Below are 26,267 nucleotides of genomic sequence, written 5' to 3'. Positions count from 1 at the left end.
AAAATATATATTTATAAAAAACGAGGATACTGATATGTTAAGATACATTTTCTTTTTCTTTTAAAAAAATCTAGAATATAGATAAATTCAGTATACAAGTTTATAATAATAGCACAAAATAAAATACAAAAAAAGCAATATCTAAGATGTTGAAGTACAATAGTTAATAAAATACAATAAAAAAATGACTCATATTGCGAAGAAGATGATTAGAAGGAGAAGTATGAAGATAAATGAAGAATTTCTTCATTGAATTGTTGAAGATATCCAAATGGTTTATATTTTGATGGATTTTGTGGGAACTCAAATGTGAAGATGGAGACTAGATGATTCTAGTCTAGGATTTGGTCCGTTATTTTTTTTTTCTTTTATTTTGAACTCGAGTAGTGAGTTTTTTAAATAGATTACCTAGTTTTAGATTGGAAAAGAATATATGAGTTGCTTGTCTTTTTTCTTTAAAAAAAATATGCGTAAAAATAGATACGTCAGATTACGTGTTAGATACGTATCTAGAAGTATCGGTATCCAATACGTATTTGATACGAATTTTTTGCCTCACATGAAGTATCTATGATTTATAGTTAAAGATAATACATCAAACTTAAACATTAATTATATTTCTTTTAATAAGATTTAGTAGAATCACTTTCGAAATAAAAACACATTATGGAATTTTTTTGTTAAAAAATCAATACATAAAAGATGAGATTAAAAATTTTAAAATTGGATAGAACATTGACGCACTAATATTATACATATTTTTCAAATAGACACACCAATATTATAATTTCTTACTCAAATTTTAAAATAAATAAATAAAAAGTCAAGATGAGTCTAGCTCAATTAACACAGTGTTTGTACTCTCAAGTTTCATATGAGATGTTTCATCTTCTCACTCTATATATTATGGAAAACAAACAAATAAACAACCTAAATTTTGAGATGAAGTTATTACAAGTTGACCTAAAAGGGTCACTCTCAAATATTTTCATATTTCAAATGAGGCAGCAAGCTTACCATTTATAAAGAAGATTTCATATCAGAAATGACTCCATTCTTTCCACTTTTGGATTGGTAAAAAGTTCAATCACTTGCACATGAAGAAAAAGAATCCAGCCAATGGACTCTCAAAAGCTTTGATTCGGTGAAATCATATCTTAGGCTTTTTTTTTTTTTTTTTTTTTCTTCTTTTTTTTAACATTGTTACAAGACATTATTATTACAATTTTGACTTCATGTTTTCTTTTTTATTGAATCAATTAACTAATGTTTTCTTAAAAGTGGCCAAATGGATGGGAATTTCCTCATTGAAGAGTATCAATTGATTCCGTTTTTGTAGTGTATTATTGTCTAACATATGAATAAAATGTACCTTTTGGAACATCTGAACTACATTATTAATGTCATTTAATTTTTCATCGTATCTCTTATTTTTTTAAATATGGGATGAAATTTTGTTTATCTTATAACAAGAATATATTATTTTGAGATGTTTTTATAATTTTATTTGAGTACCATCGGGAGTGGGAGATTCAAACCACGAATTTCGTATTTCTAACACGTTTAGATGCCAACTGAGTAATGCTCGATTTGACTTTTATAATTATTTTATTAATACATTGAGTTAGTTTGAAATTTTAGTATCTAAAGATTTCTTCTTTTGTTTAGTTCTTTTCCTAATCTTGTTATCGTAATTTTTTTTAAGAAAGTTGTTCTTGTAGCTTATTGTTTTCTAATTTGGAGAGGTTGAGATTTAAAAATCATGATTGATGCATTTAAAAGTTGTTTGGTAATGTTTTTCTTTCTTATTAATTTTTTTTAATTTTTATTGTTTAGGTTTAGAGTTTTGTTAGAGTATTAGATTTTGACTTTGCATCATAAAAAAGGTGCGTCTAGAAACCATTTTATTTCTCATACTCCAATTTCGAGAGTTTTAATGGGAAATTGTTATTTTTTTTAATATAAAATGATTTCCATGTAAAATTGTATTTTTGAATACCTTTTCTATTTAAACTACATGCATGAATAATAAGCATGAAAAAAAAAAGAATTTTTATAAATAAAAAAATTCCAAAAATATTTATACTTTATAACAAAAAGTTTTAAAAGTGAACACTTTTCATATTTTTTTGCTATAAAGTGTAAATATTTTTTAAAAACTATATTTGTTTTCTCACAATTTTTTAATAATGGTTTCATATTCCCCGGATAAACATAAATCTTTAGCCAAATTCATATAAGATATTAAAAACTCTTTTTAATTTCCTTAAAATATATAGATAACAAAACATATAAACCATGGTGTTTATAAGATTAATTTTTAAATTAAATAAAAATTCAAAAATCAAATAGTTACCATATACAACTTACAATTTTGGTAACATCACGTTTTATATACAATCTCTTAAACATTTTCATAAACTAAGAATTGAAAGGAAAAAAGAAGGATAAATTGTTATCGTTGTATACATTACAAATTAGGTTTTAAAATAAATATAGGAATATAGAAAAATTTCACAGATAGAAAAAATGTCAAACTATTTATAGAAATAACAAAAATAAAATCCTGATGATAGAACCTCTATCAACTTCTATTAAAGAATATTAAAATTTTGTCATTTTGTGTGAATATTTTCTCTTATTTTTCTACTTTTGAAAATTTTCCATACCAAATAATTATGGTTGTTTTCAAATATAGGAAAATGAACCGAAATATTTACGAATATAGTAAATTTAATTTTGATTTTTGATTTTTCAAATATTTAGATCTATATATTATTTTAATTTTCAAATTTTTAATTTTTAATAGGATTATTTTCAAATATAAGAAAATAAATTCAAATATTTACAAATAGAGCCAATTAGTTTTTGAATTCTAAATTTTCAAATATTTAGATTTATATATTATTTTAACTTTTAATTTTGAATTTTAATAGGATTGTTTTCAAATATAGGAAAATGAACTAAATTATTTATAAATATAACAAAATTTCACTGTTTATATGTATAGACCAGTATATTGTCTATCTATGTCATGATAGACACAAATAGTAGTCTATCACGGTCTATCATAGATAGACTATGATATTTTACTACTATTTGTAAATATTTTCAGCAGTTTTGTTATTTAAAATAATTTCCCTTTTCAACCCGTATATATAAATACTTTTTGAATTTTAAAATTTGCAATATGTATTTATATATTTTTTAAATATTATGTTTTAAAATTTTTTCTTGCATACGAAACCATTTATAATTTTACAATATATTAATTTTGTTTACTAAGATATTCATTTATGTTCATTTTAATACTTTTACAACCACGACATTTACATAATAATATATTGAGTTAGATTTGAGTATACATCATTTAAAAATTAAAACAAATAACTTGAGTAAGAAATAATATTGTAAATCAAATTTTAGCAACATATGAATGATAGAAATAATTGTACTATTGTTATTAATTTTAACTTGTACTTATATATATTTGATAATTTAAGTATTTGATTTTTATTCTTTATATTTTAATGCATGCAATTTTTTTATTTTATATAATTAGATTATATTTAAACTATAAAATATGGAAAAAAATGTTAGAAAAAAATACAAAAAAACAAGAAACAAGAAATAGTTATCAAACAAGTTCCTATTCTTGTTTCACTTTTTCAAAAAATAGAAAACATGAATAGTTATCAAACATAATCACGTTTCTTGTTTTCAAAAAAAAAAAAGGAACGAGAAATAAGAAATAGGAAAAGAAAAAGCAAACGGAAATGTTATTAGACTTTGATTACTTTGTACCATAATCAAACTTAAATTTGTGAAAGACAAATATGATACTATTGTAGTAAGTTTACAAAGTTTTTTACAATTGCTTTTTATTAAAACTAGTCGTGAACTAGCAAAAATAGAATAGAAATGATAATTTGCAACATTTAACTAAAATTATGATTGAATTTGATAAAACTAAAAATTTTTTAGACATAAAATTGATTTTTCTTTTCCAAAACAAACAAACAAACAACATAGTTTTGAAATAACTGGATAAGATAAAAAGAAATCACCTAACTAAAATTGATAGGATTTTAGGTTGGTTGGTAAATTTAATCTCTAAAATTTTAAACTTTTATTATAGTTTTAAAAAGTTGTAGTTATATATTTTTAAAAATATGTCAACTTTTTAATTCTCAAGTTTGTATCTAACAAATCTTAATCCAACATAATTTAAAGTTTTTCAAAACTATCTAGCCACACTATTTAAAAACAATACAATAAGTATATCATGCAAATATTTAAACTAACAAAAATTATCGACGATATATATTTAGATACATAATTATAAGCTTATAAACCTATTGAAAATAAGAAAAAAGGTAAAATTAGTATAAACACAATTGAGATTTTTAATCTCAGAGTAGAATGCCTCAGTGCTCATCTTCTATTCTCAATCTATGCAACAAAAGTTATGATAAATTTGACATTTTTGGAAATTTTTTTTTTGATATAAACTAATATTAATACATTGAAAATCACTTTTATTTGTAATTCCTTCTGAATTTACAACTAATTGAAAACTTTTTAAAATTTATATAAATGAGTTGGGACAACTTTGAAAATTTGCGAACTTGTAAAATTTTTTTACCATGGGTTGTACTTCTACCTTCTTAAATTGTGTATTGGGTTTTTAAAGATATTAAAAGAAAAATTAAATAATAGAAATAATAAATTTTTTTTTTTTAAAAAAAACGTCATCACATGCACTTTTTTTTTTTTTTTTTTTGGAAATAATTAATTATACACACAGTAAAATGATGAGTAGGGAAACAGAGTATTAAAGAGGAGTAGGCCATTGAAGCCTAAAAAATCGACAACTCTTAAAAGCAACATCAAGATCAAACTACTTCTTTTTTTTTTTTTTTTCACTCTCTCAAAATTAATATCTAATTTTTTTAACCCGTCAAAATTAAATATATATATTTTAAAATTATGGAAACTAATTTACGACAAGCATTATATTCTTTTTCTTTTTTTAAGAAACAAGCATTATATTCCATTATACTTTTATATATTCCCAAAAATGATATATCATACGTTGATTTATAGAGTCCATTTAAGGGTATTCAAATAATCTGAGAATCCAAAGATTATCCAATCCAAAAGGTAAGGATTAGGTTATATTAGATTTGTTCTTGGATTGGATTTGACTAAATTTTTTATTGGATTAGGTTGGGTCGTGGATTGACTAAAAAAAATTTGGGTTGGCCCAATTCAACCCGAATTATATATATATATATATATATATATATATATATATATATATATATATATATATATATATTTCTTTTTGTTTAAAATTTGATTACTTTATATTGATTAATTTGTGAATTTTTAATATATTTTTTTAAAAGTCGTTATGATATATTTTTTTTTAAGTTTGCAATAAATATCGTAGATATTTGATATTTAGTATTTAAATTTTATAAGATTTTAGTTATTAATTATGTATTGTATACGAATTTACAAATTTTTAATTAAAAAAAATTAAGTTATAACTTGTCAATCCAATCCAACTCAACTCGAATGTTAAGAACTAGGTTGAAGATTTTTGGAGATTTTATTTGGGTTATTTGAATGGTTGATCCAACCAACTCGAATTTTTGGTTTAGTCCTAAAAATATCCCAACCCAACCCAAGTATTGCACAACCCTAGTTCCATTGGTTATTTCCGAAAAAGAAAACCGTGTCCAAATTTCCTTCTTTTGTATTTTGAATCCAAAAGATAAACATCAAAACGCAAAATTAATAATAATAAAATTAAATAAAAAAAAAAAGAAAATTATAAGCAAAAAATAATAATAATAAACTCAGCCCCGATGGTATAAATACCCAACGGAAGCAAAGAGTAATGCCTCCTCCTCCTCATCCATTTCATCATTCAAATTCAAACCATTTCTTCTTCTTCTTCTTCTGTTGTTTAAATCCCTCTTCTTCTTCAATCATGGTGGTTCAATCCCAACTTGTGTTCGACCATTTTGCTCCCATCAAATCCTGCAAACGCACTGCTCTGTTCACCGGAATTCCGGTGATCGATCTTAAAGACCCAGAAGCCAAAACCCACATCGTCAAAGCCTGTGAGGATTTCGGTTTCTTCAAGGTCGCCAACCATGGCGTCTCCGACGACCTCATCGGCGCTCTCGAAGCCCAAGCTCTGAAATTCTTCCATCTCCCTCAATCGGAGAAGGAAAAAGCAGGGCCACCCGACCCCTTTGGATATGGCAGCAAGAGAATTGGCCCAAACGGCGATGTGGGTTGGATTGAATATGTTCTCCTCAATACCAATCCTCAACTCATTTCCGAAAAATCCTTCTCCATTTTCCGGGAAAATCCCGAGATTTTCCGGTAAGATCTTGAAGAAACAGATTACTCTGTTTTTTGCTCTGTGTTTTTGAAACAGAGAGGATATTGATTTGTTGATATTTTTGTAGGTGTTTGGTGGAGGAATATATATTGGCTGTGAAGGAGATGGCTTGTGAAGTGCTGGAAGTTATGGCAGAAGGGCTGAGGATTGAGAAAAGTGCTTTGAGCAGGCTGTTGAAAGATGAAAGGAGTGATTGTTGTTTCAGGCTAAACCATTATCCGCCATGCCCGGAGCTTGAAGCTTTGAGTGGCAGGAATTTGATAGGGTTTGGGGAACATACAGACCCACAAATCATATCTGTCTTGAGATCAAATAACACTACTGGACTTCATATCTGTTTGAGAGATGGAAATTGGGTTTCAGTTCCTCCTGATCACACTTCCTTTTTCATCAATGTGGGTGATTCATTACAGGTAGAATCCCTTCTCTCTCTCTCATTGGAGATCTCTGTTCGTAGGTTACTGTTATTAAAATCGACCATCAAACATAAATAGAAAACGTAAATGGATAGTTAGAAAAAATTGTGAGAACTGCTAGTAGAGTTTTAGAGTTTATATAGTGTATTTATATGAATTTTAGGATCAACATCGTAAATAACATATAAAAGACAAAATTCATAAGAGATTCAATGCATTCCAACATATTACTTTTCATTCATCTTTTCTTTCTCTAGCTACCATTTTCTTGGAAACTTCTCCTTCTTTCTTGCTATCTAGAATGTGTGGAGAAGTCAAATATGGGTAGACAGAGGATCACTTTCTCTATCCAAAAGGGTTTTTTTTTTTTTTTTTTTTCCTTTTTCTAAATGGGGAAGGGGAAATGGTGATTTTAATGGGTGGTTTTTAATGTATGTTTGTGTTATTTTGTTGCAGGTAATGACTAATGGGAGGTTTAAGAGTGTAAAGCACAAGGTTTTAGCTGATCCAATAAAATCAAGGTTTTCAATGATCTACTTTGGTGGACCACCTTTGAATGAAAAGATTGCACCTTTACCATCACTATTGGAAGATGGAGAGCAAAGTTTGTACAGAGAATTCACTTGGTGGGATTACAAAAACTCTGCTTATAAATCAAGACTTGCTGATTGTAGGTTAGGCCCTTTTGAGATAAAAAACCTCACCCCTTTGTTGACCTGAAAATCCCCCACAAGAAAAATACTTCCTTTTCAAAATTATGTCACAATGCCAAAGAAATAGAAACAAAAAAGAGAGAGAGGGTCCTTTTGGGATACTTTGAAAATATGTGAAATTCTTGTGTCATTTCCCTATTGTTCTTCTATGTGCTTATGGTTTGGAGAGAGCAAAAGACAGAGAGAGAGAGGGAAAAAAGGTGTATAATTCATAATCACATGATAAAATAATGGATAAATAATAGGGGAATATTTGGCTTAAAAAAGGAAAAAAAAAATGTTTAAATTAGATCATATGTGTAAGGTAGAGATAGAGATGGGAGGGATTTGGCAAGGCTAGGAAACAAATAGAATAGGTTTGTTTTTGTTTCTCACAATGTTCTTTTATTTTGTTAAATATTTTTGCTTTTGGGTTTAAATGTATGAGTAAGGACAACCACTTTCCACCCTCCAATCCCATTAGTACATTTGTCATCACCATCATCATCATCATGTCACCATGTGCAAATGACACCCTCATGTATTTTTCCCCAAAATACCCCTCACTTGCAAGTATACTTAGTCACATAACTCCCCCCTTACCATCTTGTACCAAAGCTTGTGGATTCTAGTGTTATATATGCTTCTCACAATTTCCCATATCTCAAAATTTTAACTTTCTTCTTAGAATGTAAAAAAATCAGTGCATTGTTCACATTGACATAAATGATGTGATACAATGTCAACTCTTTTTGTATACTTGCGTTAGATAATGTCATTAATTAAATCAATTAGAAGTCACAATTTACAATAGCAAATAAATAAGTCATGACACCAAGTTTAAAATGTGAGCTATTTTCCATGATGGACAGAAAACATGTTTTCTCAAAATTGAAAATCTTTCAAATAATAAGTCTTGAATTTAAGAAGCCAAGCTTGTGTGCGTGCATGGTGAATTGGATCTGGTTAAACTAAGCAAAAAAATCCAGCATATATAAACTATTAATTAAAGAATTGATACCAACAAGATTAAAATTTTGAAAAAGGATTAACTTTATTATTTCTTAAAAACAAGAAGAATCAAATTTGTTCAAACTATAAATAAAAACTAAATTTCGTCTAAATGACAGGACAACAAACAGGTCCATGCAAATGTAAAATAACAACCAACTTTTTAAAGGAATATAAAATTTTCCAATAACTTCAACTGAAATAGTTTTTTTATCGCCCACACAAATGATTTTTTTTTTAACATCACTTCACGGCCGGCTCCACAAGCAACCATGCATGGATATGCTACTGCGAGTAGTAGCACAAGAATCTATCCACCAAATATGTATAGGAACAAAAGCCAAATTAACGTTAACATGAACTAAAGTTAACGGTTTATTCTTCTTCACATGCCACTTTATGTATTCAGGACAATTTATCTTGAAGTAACCTTTTTTTTTTTTTTTTTTTTTTGTAGAAAAACAAAAAATTTTAATAGCTTTTGCTAAGATGTCCATTCTGCGACATCTGTAAATTTTATTTTATTATTTATTTATCTATTTATTATTATTTTTTATGAGAGTCAGTTACCAAATGAGCATTTTTTATGCTTTCTCTTTCAATCTTATCTTCTTCTTGTACACATTGTTAGATAAGCTTGTTAATACCTCATTTATCATTCTAAGAATTACAACTTATCTTAAATTGAGTGAATTATGCAAAAAAAAGTGATAAGTACCAAATGTACAAGTAAATTTTTCTTTATCTAGAGATCAAATGCATTTAACTTTTTTTATGAGATTGAACATTTCTGCAGTGTACTCTCTTATATTTTTGTTGCCCGTATACCACATAGAAGTCAAAGAAGTTAAAAGACTACTTGCTCTCTCTTTTTATATTTAGCAAAATATTTCTCAATTTGAACAAGGAACTTATTGGCATTTTCACTCTTTGTAATAGAACCCCAAAAAGATTTTGGAATGGAGTGTCGAATGATCATCAGACACATACGATTTGACCGTTTTCACGTTAACCGTATTCAGTTATTTTTAAGTAGAAGAAAGTTTATCAGTTTATAATGCATGGTCTAAATCCACACACTCGAAAAGAATCCTTGTACTTTCCTTCCAAATTTTGAAGTTCGATCCATTCAACTTAGGGACAGAACTCAAATTTCCAAATATTTAAGTAGGACCAATTGAAACAAGGAACAAACAATTAAAACATGTACTCACAATTAAACAATTTCACATATATAGTGAGCCTCTTTAACAAGATACCTAGCACAATATTGATGTCTAGTATTTGGGCAAAAACGCTAACTTTAAATGATACTCTCAGCCTAGTAATCAAAGTATTGACAATAAACTCTGTAAAAAATAGTCTTTCTTTGGATTGACTATTTTTTCATATGGGCAATCTTCATAATTGTCACATACTCATTACCACACACATATCTATAATTTGATCAAATAATTATCTTCCTTTTAGTCAATAATCTTTGCTAAATCAATGAATATGCACATCCTATATTTTAAAAATAAACTGATCTAAATAATAGAAGCTACTTTTGTAACATATAAGACATAATAATATAATAATGTTAAATATATTATTATATATAATGGGAGAAGATCACCAAAAATTATCAATAGAATTTAGTCTTCCTTTACAGAAGGATAATGAATTTTGGTGTAATTGGAATTAAATTGCATTGACAGATCAATAGAAATGGATCTCACTTATAATGGTTATTTGATTACAATCGATTACATTTACCTATACATTTTACAAATGTAATCTAATAATTATTGAGGTTGTCTACTTAGGAGTTTAAATTGAATGGACAAAGCAAGACTATGAAAATACCCTACATTATAAATCAAATTTTCGGACAATTGATAAAACCCCCCATTTTCGCAAATATATTGAAAATATATCTGGAACATTCGATTGTCTTCTTCTTCTTCCTCTTGCTCTAACGTCCGACTGACATTTTAGAGTTTAGCATCTAAGCGTTCGATTATCAGTAAGTATGCCATTTTCGATTATTATGCTCCATTAATCATTCATTTCACAACCTGAACATGTCTGATTTTTCTCTACATAACTGTTCATAAAAAGTGCGACATTTTTTCCAATTTCCATAAACTTGTACTCGGAGTTTGAAAAAACAAAATCTCTTTTACCATTGACACCGTAGTTGTATTAAAATGATGACATTGTATGTTATGTTTGTTATACTGAATTTTTCTGAAGTTATCGTTTAGTGTATTAATTACCTCTTGTATCTTTGCATGTTATGTTTCGATTATGATACATGTATGATTAGTCATCACGAGAATCTGACCATGATCTTGAACCCAAACAAAAATGGTAAAGAAGTAACGCTAACCCAAATGGTAACTTAAACGATATCAGTTGAATATTTATATGTTTCTTACTTAAAAATTATTGCAGAGTTGGCATGATACAAATCTAGTACAAGATTCTTAAGGTCGAGTGGTATCCTGCTCAGTACACCAGTTTATCCCATATCAGGCTTGCCAACATTATTATCGAGAGGAAGTTGAGTCCTGAACAATTGGATATGTTTAGAATGGCGATATTCAATTGCTTTATTGATTTGAATATTATATTTAGTAGTGTTCTCATTCATAAGGCTTTACTGAGGGAGAGTGTGGACGACAAAGAAGAATATATGTCATTCAATATTATGGAGAGCACAGTAATATTCGAGAAAGCAAAATTCCTATTCGCGGGATTGTGGTCGCCCACACTTGTCGTTGAGCGAACGAAATTTATTGGTTATCATTTGCGAGACACTTATTTCAAGCGTGAAGGATTGACGTTGATTGACTTGGAGAAAGAGTACCCGAAATGTAAGTTTGAAAACGATGAAGATGTTGTCAAAGTTTTGTTAGTATACTATGCAGAGCTTACAATGATGGGAAAGGACAAGCATATGTCCATTGATCTATATCTGTTTCAGGTTGCTGATGATCTTGATTATTTCAACAATATGAATTGGGGGTCAATGTTATGGGACAGGACCTTAGGCGGTTTGCAACAGGCCTACTTTGGGAAGGCTAGAACATACAGGGACAACATGGCAAGAAATCCATCCTATGTCATAAAGTTTAGCCTCCCTGGGTTTCCACTTGCGTTTCAGGTAAATTAGTTTGGCAACATCATTATAATTTAATCAATTCACCATATGCATCTTGCACGCTTACATGACATTTGTTTCTAATTCTTTTGTGCAAAATTTTATAGGTTTAGCTGTACAAGACATTGTCCACGATCAATGGTATTGTTGCAACGAAATTAAATACAACTATTGTCCTTCGAATACTTTGTTGGAGTTGCCTACGACCAATACTACTTCTAACCTTGCAAGAAAGGATTTTTAATTCTGCATCGATAAGTATTCATCCTTACACATTTTAATAATAGAAAAATAAAAAAAAACTCATAGAAATTTTTTGAAATGTTGTGCAGATTGTGGTAAATACGATGTTGGACAAGTCAGATGATGAGCATGCATATACATCCACCCTAGTACAGAAAGGCCATTTCACACATGACAGTATGTGCAAGCGCACACAATTGAAGTAATAAATCCCAAATAGGGTATCATCCTCAGGGATCGGTGTGAGCAAAATTTTTATAACTTAGCTACTACAATTCTTTGTCAATTTTATCCAAGCAACCAAAAGACGATTTTTATCCACAACTACATATGACAAAAATTCAGTCACACACAAGAATAATTCAAAATAAAATATTTCCAGGGTATTGTTTCTTTTAGGGAATACAATGACTATGACATGCAATTGATTGAAATTGATAGATTGAGGCTAGAAGTTCTAACATCAGAAAATCCTCTTTCGAGCTCAAACCATCCTAATACCCATCGACTCGAATCTCTTCTATCGCTTGAATAGTTACAACATTAAGACCTTTCAATCGTACCCCTTATTATTCTAAATTCACTCTCATGCAATTTCGAATAACAATCTAAATTATTGGGTCCAGTGAATTAAATTCTCTCGAGACATCTAATTAACATAAGTTCATTCAATTAGTGGCTAGTTAATCAAAAGCATTAAGCACAAATAATTTAGAAATCTATGCAAAATCAATCAATTATAAATTCAATATTCAAAGTAATATCCCTAAAATCCACAAACACCTTAGAAACAGAGTTTAGTCATGCATGATTTCAATAAACAAACAATCATAACGGCGAAAAATAAATTAATAAAGAAGAAGATCTTCCCTCAATAGGCTTGAATCCCAATCACGATCTTCTTCCTATCACAATCAATCTAGAAACACTCTAAGATCAACTCTCAGTCAAAATCTCGAGTCTTCAACCAAAAACGATCTGAATTGCTCTGTTTCAGCTCTTGTACGTACTAGAATCTATCAAGTCGGCTCTCTATTTTTCCTCTCTTTTTTTTTTCTCTTTTAGAACTGGCAGCACACATTGATATTTATAAGATGCTCGCAACGTTGTAACGCTGGCGTCATGCTAGTCGAATGTTAAAGTCGTAGCATTGCAACGCTACAAGTAGCATTGTAATGCTGTCCTGTTCTAAATTGCTCTCAGGTTTGTAGCATCAGGGAGAAGCGTTGCAACGTTCTTCCAACACTGGCTCCCCTAAATTGCCTACAAAATTTGCCTCTTTTCTTGATCTTAAGTTCTTGATTTCTTCCTAATTCCATGGCCAACCTGTAGTTGCTCAAAATTAGAGTTTTGCTTTAGGTTTTTTTTTTTATCATTTTCGCACAAATTGCTCCTGATGCTTAGTTTCCTAAAATTACTCAATAAACCACGTCAAACTAAACAAAACTAGCAACATTAGTTCTAAATTTGAAGGTAATAAAAGCACTTTTTAGATGCTTTTCAACGTAACACCTCCAATTGAACCTACTATTCACTGAGGTCGGTCTTCATACACCCGAAACCCCTGTGACAATCGTTATGTTGATGATGCTCATATAAATGAACCCATCCATGATGATTTCGTACATGATCTACTGGAGACTTACATTGCAGATGTCTTATCCATTCCATCAAGTAGTACACAATGGGATGAAAATGTGAGAGGACCAGCACCACCAGCATCTCCATCGATTGAGCAACGTTTAGACTAATTGCCCAACAAAATCTAAGAGGTTAAAACAACATCTTCATTGATTGACCAACGTATGAACCTATTGTAGAATGAACTCCGAAACGTGAAGAACATTCTTGTTGATCTTAGAAATGGTATGAGGATTATCTTTCAGCTCATCGAATCAATCTCAAGAGTTATTAGAGTCCAATAGTAACTGTATAACGTTACTATACCATTGCATAATACTTATATAGTTGTAACGTTTCCGTAGGTTGATTAATTCTTCCACGAGGGCTAGCATCCTCAACGGAATGCTCATTGTCATAGGGCAACATCCCATGCACCCTCTTCTATTGCTATTTAGTTGCATGTGGGAGTACAAGGGTTACTGTCAACTCCCTCACAATCTGATCTTTCAAAAGTTGTTGATCCTAAAAAAGAAGTAAAGCCCACACCTATGGCCTCAACATTCATCATCTCATGAAGTAAATTCCCCACTTTCTGTACCAACTCTTCCACAATCCAAAGTCCCAACACATGTTGGCCATTAAATCACAACCAATTCATTGAATGAGTATATTAAACTCCCATTCACTATTAGACCACGAACCAAACTCCTGTTGTCTACCACCCTTAAAGTCAGACTGATACATGAAGTAAAGCCCCCCACCAGCAATGTCATCACTTTCACCATTGAAAGTCCCACCCATTGTAGACCCTCAACCCCAACTCGATTTACAAAGGCACCTTGTTAACCCTAGCACCCAACTAAAAGACAATCCCACTCCGTTAGCATTGAACCCCACTGCCAATAACATTACAAGTCAAACCCCCAACTCAATCGGGAATGGATGTTATGCCCCTAGTTTAGGTTACCCCGAAACCTGAGCATACAGAAGACTACACAAGTGCATAAGGAATTGAAACCATATACCCCTCCATAAAAAAAAAAAAAAAATGACAGGGTGTGACAATATGGTTTGGATGAGGCAGTTGTTCGTAAAAGGAAAACCATCTGGGTTGTTAAATGTGTCAACCCCTTAACCATGAAAAGTCATTGACAAGAGGTCAAGGGTTGATGTGCAATGTGTACGTGCAAGTGAACACGGTATAGTTATAATACAGTAAAATGGCTTAAAAGACTGAGTATCATCCTCAAGGATGAAACAAACAGTTCCCACTTAACTATTCAGAATTGTATCAATTTTAGCTAGGAAATTGGAAAGTCGAATTGCGTGATTTTGATTTAATTTTCAATAAAGCAAGACAAATAAATGAAATTTCAGATATAAAGAGTGTTCACGGTGTCAGTTTTCATTACATCTTTCATTGAGTAATATTTAAGTCAATCATGGAATTAAGCATACCATTATCTAAGTCTAGAAACTAAGTTTTGAATCATTGTCTTTCAAAAAATTCTTTCTCATGTAATTCTAATCAATAACTAACGTCGTGAATTCAAATTAAAATCCATGACATTAAACATTGTCCTCATCAACTTTTACTACTCTCCTAACTACGTACGTGATAGGCTAATGGCAATTTAATGTTACAAGTCCAATTAACCATACAATCTACCGAATTAAACATTCAATCTAACATTTATTGATGGCCAATCAAATCAATTAAAACAATAACATCAAAAGATAATTAGCTATGCAATTCCATGAAATCCCTAAACATTAACTTAAATCCATATGTAAATCCAACAACAACTTAAAACAAAGAGTTTAACTACTCGTGGTTCTCAAGAACATATTCTCATACAAAATTGAGGGCATTCGAGTAGAGAAAAAAAAAAGAGGAAATTCTGTCTGTAATTCTGTCTCTATTAACACGTCGGGAAGTCGAATAGTCTCACAATCGGTCTTCAATCTTTTCTTTTTGGCAAGAACTCTCTCTTTTTTGTCTCAAAATTAGGTTTGAATATCTCCTCTCTAGGTCAGAATACTCCTCTGTGTTCACAGTTGTCTAAATAATCATCGGGACGAAATCTGGCACAAAATCCTTGCCTAAATTATCAAATTTGTCAAATAAGGAAAGCCAGCTTCACAACGCTAATAAACCACTGCTTGAAAATTGCCAAAGTGTTGCAACACTGGTCCATAGTGTTGCAACATTGCATCTGATATTGCAGCTACTATCCTTTTGCATCAACTCTCGCTTCCTGTCATAGTGTTGCAACTCTACAACCAGCATTACAACGTTCCCTATTTCTTGGAACATTTCACTTTTCCTCTCTTTTCTTCACTCTCTTTGGTCCATTGTTTGATTTTTACTTCTTTAAGCCTAATTTGATCCTTTTTGGCTTGATTTGAGTATAATTCATTTCTTGATCATGAATCCTAGAAATCACTAGCAAACACATCAAATTTGACGAAAACGTATTAAAAACAATCTAAAATCTAAGGCAAATAATGCACACTTTGTGTGCATTTCACCACTCCAAACTTAAGATTTTGCTAGTCCCAAGCAAAGAAGAAACAAGAAAATAGAAGAGTTCTAAATAAGTATGCTAGCGATTCATGCCTCAGGGAATAGTCAATTGAAAATTCAAACAGAAACATTCAAGCAAGTCTATCGTTATGGTCGTCCATGGCCAAATCTAATCATCTCCCACGTATGTATGTACAAGTCACATTCAATTTAAAACTAAAAAACTAAAGTCAGGTTCAATAAAGCTTCTCCAGTTTTCCTCCTACTGTAGCTCATGCACCAATCCTCAAGTATCCATACATTTTAAGAAAGCAATATGTCCACTAAGGTGCCTTAATTAGAATCTCAAATTTTAAAACTTGTATCATTTTACCTAGGGGTACTAGCTTTCACACACTCACTATAGGAAACCGTACCTAGTCAATTCCTGGGTGCTTATGATTTGGGAAACTCAAATAGGGACAGAGAAAGATCATACTTTAAGATATTACTCTCCTATTTCCACTATAAGTCATTCAACATGTATATTCAAATTTCATCATGGACAATTAATATCAACAACACACAACAAGGAATTCATAAAAAACACTCAAAACTCAATAAAAAAAAAATTAATTTTCTTCAATTTTTAACATAATATGCATACCAGGATAAAACCAAATAAACATGCATTTTCAACATAACATGCATGGCAGGATAAGCCCAAATAAACATGCATGGCAGGATAAGCCCAAATAAATATGCATAGCAAGATAAACAAATAAACACATAAGTACGAAGGACACCTCCCACCCCAAACTTAAAAATTTGCATTGCCCTCAATGCAAGAAAAGAATAAAGCATAGAGAAAAAAACCTAGGAGCAAGCGGGAGTCCACTAAACAGACTAGTGGAAAGAGTACTTTGCGTTGCTAATAGACCCTAAAAAATAAAATATGAGAACAAATGAGTGACTCTCTAGTTTTTAAAATAATATAACAAAAGCAAAAACAGAAAAATAAATAAAGCAGTAAAAATATTGGGTTACCTCCCAACAAGTGCTTGGTTTAACGTCTCTTAGCTAGACCAAACCCATTTATCATGCCGGATCCCATGCTGGTTTAAATCTCTAATTCTTGCTTCAACATCCTGAGATCAAAGTATCATATCCATGCCTAAGAGAAAACTAATCATAACAACCAACTGGAGGGTCAACAATCATATCATCATTGCTACAAAAATCAACAACTTACTCATATGAGATTGCATAGGAGGCAATACAAAATCATACTTAATAGGATTCTCATCTTTGTTATCTATCCTATGACATCTCTTTAGAGCTTTTGAAGGATGGATAAATGTCAAAAGTTACCTTGTCCTTGTTGACTCTAAAAGTTAACATGCCTTCCTCAACATCAATTTTTGCTCTCCCAGTGGCTAAGAAAGGTCTCCCCAAAATGATGGGAATCTAAAAATCATCCTCCATGTCCAGAACCACAAAGTCTGCAGGAAAAAAAATTGGCCCACCTTGACAGAACAACTTCAACAATACCTCAAGGATATGCTAAAGATTTATCGGTCATTTGTAAGGAAATTGTGGTAGACTTCACCTACTTCAATCCATGTTTCTTATGAATAGACAGAGGCATAAGATTAGTAGAAGCACCTAAATCACATAAGACATTCTTAATAAACAAAGAGCCAATAGTGCAAGGGATAGTAATGAAGGAACCGATTAAGGTTCGTGAGCAGAAATGGTGATCAGACCCAAATCCCAAATTTTACAAAATATGAATTTTAGAAACAGAAACCATATGCATTTAAAATATAATTACAACATGCTTGGAGAAAATTTACAGAAGAAATATGGGTTTAGAAAACCCTTACCTTTGAAGATCAATCTTCAAGAGAAATCCCTCGAACCGATAAGAACACTACTACGAAAGAGACCTATGTATTCTCTGATGAAAATCTAGGAGTTTTGTAGGCTCTGGCTATTTTGGATGAGGAAATTTGAGAGAGATGAGAGGAAAAAGAGAAAATAGAACACCTCTGTTTTTTCTCTATGTTCTGTGTCATAATTTTCTGTGAACAACGGAGGGAGAAGAAGAACTCCCATGTCCCACGATTTAGAGAGAAAGAGGGAGAAAGAGTTACAACTCCCTCCAAAAAATGATTTTTAAAAAATAAAATAAAATAATTTTAATAAATCAATTAATATATATTTATATGATAACTACATTATCATATAATATATATATTAAACTACATGTTATATCAAATATAACATATAGCCTATAGTTTCTATATTGTATCAAATACAATATAACCTATAGTTTTAATTCTCTCTCACTACAATATTTAATATAAATCTCATTTATATTAAATTTAATTATATAAATCCAATTCACATAATTAATGTTTGAATCATATTCAAATATTTATTTTCTCTCAAATAAACTTTAGATTATAATGTATCAACTACACTATAGAAATTGTATCATATATAATTAAATTAAAATAATCGTATCACATATAATTAATTCCCTCAATTAATTTGAACGATTCAAATTAATCCAAAAATTGATTCTCATCAATTCCCGTTGAGCTACCTACAGAGGGGACCTCATGGACCTGTAGCTTGAAGCTCCAACACTACGTGAATAATGAGTTAATCTTTTGAGTTTAATTAATTATTCACCATCTGTTAACTTTCGGACACTCTACTAAAGACCGACAGTTGCACTCTTCATACTACAGATATATTTCTGTGTCCATTGGATATAACCAATTAATAGTACGATGACCCTTTACAAATTGCTCGTAAGTATAGTTGGACCAAAATTACTGTTTTGTCCTTGTAGTTACATCTAACTCTTTAAGTACCCCTGATCCCTTTAATGAACAATAAATCATAGTCCAACTATGACCTAACCTCTCTCAGATAAGGATAGGGTGTGGCACCACATTGTTTAAATCTCGAAATCAGCCCTTAAGGGAGCAATTTATCTACTTACCCCGACGTTGGGGAATGGGTGAATTTCTTCTTGCGTAGCTATGTTCCCAACTCCTCAATCAGATGAATCCATAAAATAGTAGGCTTATTAAGTGGCGATCTGGCCACTCTCACCCATACAAATCAAAGGATTGCCTTCATAGGCAGAAGTTCACAACTCTCTCAGGATTCAAGTTATGTTACCTATGGTCATCCTAGTGAAATGCAAATCTCTATTATGAACGGCGATATATAATGAGACTAGTCATTTCATGGCCCGATCTTATATAAACTCTTTTGTATAGAATACTCCCGTTCACATGTCTCCACATAAGTGATCAGGATTAAATTACTTGTAGCACTTTACAACAATTTTATAATCTACAAAGCAGGTCGTACTCGTAGTGTTACTAAGATAAGGTATCTAGCCTTATCCTTCTACATAATCCAATATATCATTTAGGTTATCACTTAAACATGATCCATCCGTATGTCTCTACATACATGTTTAAGCTACAAGATAACCTTGGATATTAGTTTATTGGTTTGTGGATTAATGCAACTAAATTTCAAATAAAAATCACATATTTTATTAGATAAATAAAATATTTGTACAATACAATTACAAACTATAGAACCCTACGTGTTAATACAGAAAGGTGAAAACAACTTTAAAGTAGTTACAAATCTGTTACATTCAAGCTACCTTTAAATATACTGTGTAACTAATTGTAAAATGTAAGAGAGAAAATTTGTACAGAGTGATCAAGAAAGCTTGAGACATATCTTGTAGCAATCTTGTAAGATTCCTTAATAAAAACTCCGATCAAATTCTCCATGGACGTAGGCAATCCTTGGTCGAACCACATAAACCATCGTGTTTATCTTCTTATTTGATCTTCTTGTTCTATCGTGTACCTTCGAGCCATTGATCGTGTAGCATTTAGCTAACAATCGTTTAGCTTTTAGCCAACGATCGTTTACCTCGGTACCCCTATCGTGTAGACGATCATCGTCTTGAACCCCATCGTCTAGACGATCTTCAATAAAGCCTTCATTGTCTAGACGACTCTTCCCTTATCATCTAGACGACTTCCAGCTTTACATCCCATCAGCTAGACAACTGAAGCCTTATCGCCCAGGCGATTTCCGGCAGCATCTCCCTCTGATTCTCTCTTTTCTTTTCTCTCTATTTTCTCTGCAACAGACATTAGAGTTCTACAATCAGCAGAAGTGCCAAGTTCTAATCTCGGCCATCAAGGTGTAAGGTTGAGATCTCTCATCACACGGATTGTGCTTTTAGCACATTGTTTTGTGTTTGTGTGATTAAGAAAGGTGGTATCCGGTATTCGTATAGGGCCTGAGTATTGTTAAGCCCAAAAAGATCAAGTGCAATGTGTATTCTTCAACCCATATTTCTCTTCTCAAACCCAACAAGTGGTATTTGAGCCTGCAAGAAAGCTTCAAGATTAGTCAAGATTCTAAAGAAGCAAAATCTTGGAGCCTTTCAATTGAAATTTGAAACAGATATGGCAGTAGCAAGGTATGACATTGAGAAATTTGATGGGATAGGCGATTTTGGTTTGTGGAAAGCCAAAATCAAGGCTATCTTGGGACAGCAAAGGGCATATAAGGCCCTAGAGGATCCAGCCAAGCTGCAAGAACTGCAACAGAAGAAGAAAAAGAAAACATGGAGCTAATTGTTCATGGAATACTGGTTTTAAACTTGTCTGACAGTGTCCTAAGTCAAGTGATTGATCAAGAGACAACTTTTAAGATGTGGAGCAAATTTAATAAGCTATATGAGACTAAAAATCTGCCCAACAAACTTTTCCTAAGGGAAAGGTTCTTTACCTTCAAGAAAAGTGCTTCTAAATCCTTGATAGAGAATCTAGATGATTTCAAGAGGATAACTACTGAATTCAAGGCTCAAGGAGAAGAGATTGAGGTAGATAATGAAGCTTTTGTGCTTCTCAACTCATTGTCAGATTCCTATATAGATATGAAAAGTGCCCTAAAATATGGGAGAGATTCCCTAACTACTTACATCATAATTTCTGCTCTAAAAATCAGAAAAATGGAGCATATTATTAACAAGGAAGACAAGCCTAGTGCAGAGGGCTTATTTATAAAGGGCAAGTCAAAACATAACAATAAGGAAAAAGGAAACAGAGCTCAAATGAAGAAGGGAAAGAAAAGTCCAAGGTTAGATGTAAGTATTGTAAAAAACTTGGACATTTAATCAAAGATTGCAGAACTTGAAGTGGAAGAATGAGAAAAAAACAAGCAATCACAACCACAACCAAAAGTCCAACCTAATCAGTCAGATGAAGCCTTAGTTTGTGAGGACTCTTACTTCTATTCAGATGCTTTGGCTACCTCCAATTGTAAGGTAGAAGAAGAAGCTAATAAGAACCTAGATTGGGTTAAAGATTCAGGGTGTTCTTTCCACATGACACCCCATAAATACTGGTTTAGTACCTACAGAGAGTTGGATGGAGGATCTGTCTACATGGGAAACAATAACTCATGTCCAGTGGTTGTGATTGGCTCAGTCTCACTAAAGCTAAAAGATGGAACAGTCAAGCTATTGAGGAATGTCAGACATGTACCTAAGCTAAAGAGAAATCTAATTTCACTAGGCATGCTTGATTCTATTGGTTGTGAATACAAAGGCAAGGAAGGTTACTGTGAAGATTTGAAGAACAACAAGCCTATCCTTAGAGAGGTGAAGATTAATGGAGTGTATGTTGTTCAAGGGGTTCATTAAGTTCACTCACCTTTGATTGTGACTCAGAAGTAGCCTACTGAAGGAGATCTTTGACACAAAAGACTCTCACACATTAGTGCCAAAGGTCTACAAGCTCTTGCCAACCAAGGAATTCTACCTAAGGGAGTTCATCAGAGCCTATCCTTTTGTCAATATTGTGTGATAGAAAAGGCTACTAGGCAGAGTTTTGTGAAGGCTCAACACACAACTAAGGCCATCCTTGACTATTTGCATTCGAACATATGGGGTTCTTCATCTTTTCAGTCCTTAAGTGGAGCGAGGTATTTCTTCACCATTCTTGATGACTATTCAAGAAAAAGTTGGATCTATTTCCTTAAATCTAAGGATTTAGTTTTTGAAAAGTTTAAAGAATGGAAGATCATGGCTGAAAAATTGTCTAACTATCAATGTCTAAGAACTGATAATGGGCTTGAGCACTGTGCAGAGGAGTTCAATGTTTTTTGTAGACAACATGGTATAACTAGACAAGACAGTTAGGTATACATCTCAACAAAATAGGGTGGCGGAGAGATTGAACAGAACAATAATGGAGAGAGTGAGAAGCCTATTGTCTAATGCTATACTTCCTGAAAAATTTTGGGCAGAAGTAGCCCTATACACTGTCTATACACTGAACAGATGCTCTCATGCATCTCTTAACCTTCTAACCCCTGAAGAAAGATGGACCAACTAGCCTCCTAACCTGAAGAACCCAAGGGTGTTTGGTTACACTGGTTTTGTTCATTAGAGTAAAGGTAAATTAGCTGTCTGAGCGGTGAAGTGTATGTTTTTGGGCTTCATAGAAGGTGTTAAGTGGTTTAGAATTTGGCACCCTACTGAGAAGAGATGCATCACCAGAAGAGATGTTGTTTTTAGAGAAGATGAAATGTATATGCAGAGATCTAATCCTAATGATTCAGCACCTCAAGTGAAAATGATAAAATTGAGGTGGAGCAAGGTCTCATCCTTACTTCTGATCCTTAAGGCTCTGAATCATTTTTTGATCAACTACATCATCTAGAAGAAGAAGTAGAAGATGCCACTATTGATCCCGAGCAAGAAGAACAAGATTTGAGAGGGTACAGCCTAACTAGAGATAGGCAGAGAAGAACCATTGTGCCACCTTCAAGGTATGAAGACTACTTAGCTTTGAATGCTTATGATTTATCTAATGATTCAAAACCCTCAACCTTTGAAGAAGCAGTGAGTTTTTCTAAAGCTAAGATGTGGATAGAAGCTATGAATGATGAGATTGATTCCCTAGGGAGAAACAACACTTGGGAGTTGACACCTTTGCCAAAAGGATGCAGGCCAATTGCTTCCAACTGGGTGTACAAGCTGAAGGAGGGTTTCCCTATTGATCAAGGACCTAGATTTAAAGCTAGGTTGGTTGTTAAGGGTTTTACACAAAAGTCGGGTGTTGATTTTAATGAGATTTTTTCTCCAGTGGTCAAGCAGAATTCTATCAGATTGTTGTAGCCTTTTGTGGCTCAAAATAACCTAGAGCTGGAGCAACTAGATGTTAAAACAGCTTTTCTATATGGCTTCCTAGAGAAAGTTATCTATATGAGCCAACCAAAAGGGTATGAGGTCAGAGGAAGGAAGACTATATACGCCTACTTAAAAAGTCTATCTACAGCCTCAAACAGTCCCCTAGATGCTGGAATAGAAGGTTTAGTGATTTTGTACAGAATAATGGTTTTTATAAAAGCTCTTATGACAGCTGTGTTTACATAAACACAGAGTTCTACAGTCATCCTATCTACTTGTTACTATATGTGAATGACACACTTTTATCAGGAGCAACTATGAAAGAACTAAATAAAGTAAAAGATTTACTCAAGTCAGAGTTTGAAATGAAAGACATGGGAAATGCAACAAGAATACTAGGCATCGACATTATTAGAAATAGGAAAACTAGTATTCCAATCATTGATCAATCACAATATTGCAGTAAATTGTTAAAGAAGTATCAAATGACAGAGGCCAAAGCAGTATCTACTCCTATAGCTAACCATTTCAAACTCTCAGTAGAAAATTCACCGAAAGAATCAGGTATTGAACATCAGAAGATAATGTCAACAGTCTCATATTCCCAAGTTGTGGGAAGTTTAATGTATCTAATGGTGTCGACAAGACCTGACATTGCCTATGCTACTAGCCTGGTGAGTAGATATATAGCTAATCTGGGTAAGAGGCACTGGGAGGCAACAAAGTGGATAATGAGGTATCTTAAAGGTACTTCTAATGCTAAACTAATGTACCAACAGCTACCAGATAGTGAACCAGAGCTGATTGGGTATGTTGACTCAGATTATGTCGAAGATCTAGACAAGAGAAGACCATTATCAGGGGATATCTTCCTATATGGAAGGTGTGTCCTAAGCTGGAAGGCTACTTTACAATCAGTGGTGGCCCTTTCTACTACTGAAACAGAGTTTATTGCCCTTTCAACGGCAGTAAAGGAAGGCCTATGGCTAAAGGGTCTCTTATGTGACTTTGAAATTAAATAGAATATAGTGAAGATATTTTGTGATAATCAGAGTACCATACAATTATCTAAGCATCCTCAGTACCATAACAGAACTACATATTGATGTTAAATATCATTTCATTCGAGAACAGATAGAAGCAATACAGATAGAAGTTCTGAAAGTTTATACCTCAGAGAATGCCTCCAACATGTTGACAAAGACAGTCACTCAGCTCAAACTTCAGAAGTGCCTTGATATTATAGGGTTTAAGCTGAGGGACAAAGGTTAAAGAAGAAGACAGTCAGATCACAGAAGCTGAAGAAAACTTGAAGTTTATTCAAGGTGGAGATTGTTAATACAGAAAGGTGAAAACAACTTCAAAGTAGTTACAAATCTATTACATCAAGCTACCTTTAAATACACTGTGTAACTAATTGTAAAATGTAAGAGAGAAAAATTGTACAGAGTGATCAAGAAAGCTTGAGAATTATCTTGTAGCAGTCTTGTAAGATTCCTTAATAAAAACTCTCGTCAGCTTCTCCGTGGACGTAGGCTATCCTTGGCCGAACCACGTACACCATCGTGTTCATATTCTTCTTTGATCGTCTTATTCTATCGTATACCTTCGAGCCATCGATCGTGTAGTATTTAACTAACGATCGTTTAGCTTTTAGCCAACAATCGTTTATCTCGGCACCCCTATCGTGTAGAAGCTCATCGTCTTGAACCCCATCATCTAGATGATCTTCAGTAAAGCCTTCATCGTTTAGACTACTCTTCCCTTATTGTCTAGACGACTTCTAGCTTTACATCCTATCGGCTAGACGACTGAAGCCTCATCGCCCAAGTGATTTCCGGTAGCATCTCCCTCTGGTTCTCTCTTTCCTTTTCTCTCTATTTTTTCTGCAACAAAGAAAAGAAAAGTATAGACATTAGAGTTCTACAATCAGCAGAAGTGCCAAGTTCTAATATCAGCCATCAAGGTGTAAGGTCGAGATCTCTCATCACACGGATTGTGCTTTTAACACATTTTTTTGTGTTTGTATGAATAAGAAAGGTGGTATCTGGTATTCGTATAGGGCCTGTATTGTTAAGCCTAAAAAGATCAAGTGCAGTGTGTATTCTTCAACCCATATTTCTCTTCTCACGCCCAACACTACGAGATTTAAGGTTTGTAATTGTATAGTTTGTAGGTTTCCATGTTTTGAATTACAAATTATACAATTACAAACTATAAAACCCTAAGTACAAATTTAGTAGGGTTCTATAGTTTGTAATTGTATGTTTGTAATGAAATGTTTGTACAATACAATTACAAACTATATAACCTTGGACCTTCCATGTTTTGAATTGCCTTTCCATGAGCTTGAATTGTGGTCTCCAAATTTGTAGTTCTTTCTTTGTACTCCTTGACAAATTCCAATGTTGCCTCCTCTAGAGAAGATTTCCTCTCTACATTTGATGGTCTTACACCAGAGAATTCAGGTAGTGCCTGCAAAACATTTTTATTGTTAACATAGGAAAAATTTTCATGGTTTCTTAAACTAAGACGATAGTGAGTAGGAATTTGTTTATGGCCCTTATAATGTCCTCTGTCAACATAATTGGTCGTCTCACTCTCCTGATCACCCTAAACTTGTTGAGATTCTACTACCATGGTTGCTTGAGAAGTTATTGATGGTGAATTTAATGATTGTCCTCCTATAACCAATTTAGATAAAGTGTTAGTAATTGTAGTCAATTAAGCCTTAATAGCACTTATCTCATCAATTCCATCCACTCTGATGATTTTGGTGGTGGAATCTCTATCACTTGACCAATTATAACTCGTAGTGGCCATGTTCTCTAAGGTAGCATAAGTCTCAGTAGTAGTTTTCCAAAAAATCGATCCCCTAGTAGTAGCATCTATATGAATTTAGTGTTAGCATTCAACCTATTGTAGAATAACTAAATTTGCAACCAATTACGA

At 32.3% G+C, this 26,267-nt stretch overlaps 1 protein-coding gene across 1 annotated transcript; it reads left to right on the top strand.

The window, feature by feature from the left end:
- Positions 1-5,884: 5,884 nt before the first annotated feature.
- Positions 5,885-7,669, top strand: LOC120082709 (gibberellin 2-beta-dioxygenase-like). Its single transcript, XM_039037987.2, has 3 exons — positions 5,885-6,402; positions 6,489-6,834; positions 7,294-7,669. The coding sequence occupies exons 1-3, from the start codon at positions 5,909-5,911 to the stop codon at positions 7,555-7,557; spliced, it is 1,104 nt and encodes a 367-aa protein (XP_038893915.1). The 5' UTR covers positions 5,885-5,908; the 3' UTR covers positions 7,558-7,669.
- Positions 7,670-26,267: the final 18,598 nt, after the last annotated feature.

This window comes from Benincasa hispida, chromosome 8 (genome assembly GCF_027475165.1).
Source record: "Benincasa hispida cultivar pf3 chromosome 8, pf3_genome.v1.1, whole genome shotgun sequence".
In the NCBI taxonomy this organism is placed as follows: domain Eukaryota; kingdom Viridiplantae; phylum Streptophyta; class Magnoliopsida; order Cucurbitales; family Cucurbitaceae; genus Benincasa; species Benincasa hispida.
The sequence above is the reverse complement of the archived record's forward strand: the minus strand, read 5'-3'. Positions and strand labels throughout refer to the sequence as shown.

Excerpts from the sequence above, each read along its gene's own strand:
- LOC120082709 (XM_039037987.2), top strand. The coding sequence starts at position 5,909 with ATGCCTCCTCCTCCTCATCCATTTCATCATTCAAATTCAAACCATTTC. Across the intron at positions 6,403-6,488 it reads GAAAATCCCGAGATTTTCCG|GTGTTTGGTGGAGGAATATA; the intron begins GTAAGATCTTGA and ends ATATTTTTGTAG. Across the intron at positions 6,835-7,293 it reads ATGTGGGTGATTCATTACAG|GTAATGACTAATGGGAGGTT; the intron begins GTAGAATCCCTT and ends ATTTTGTTGCAG.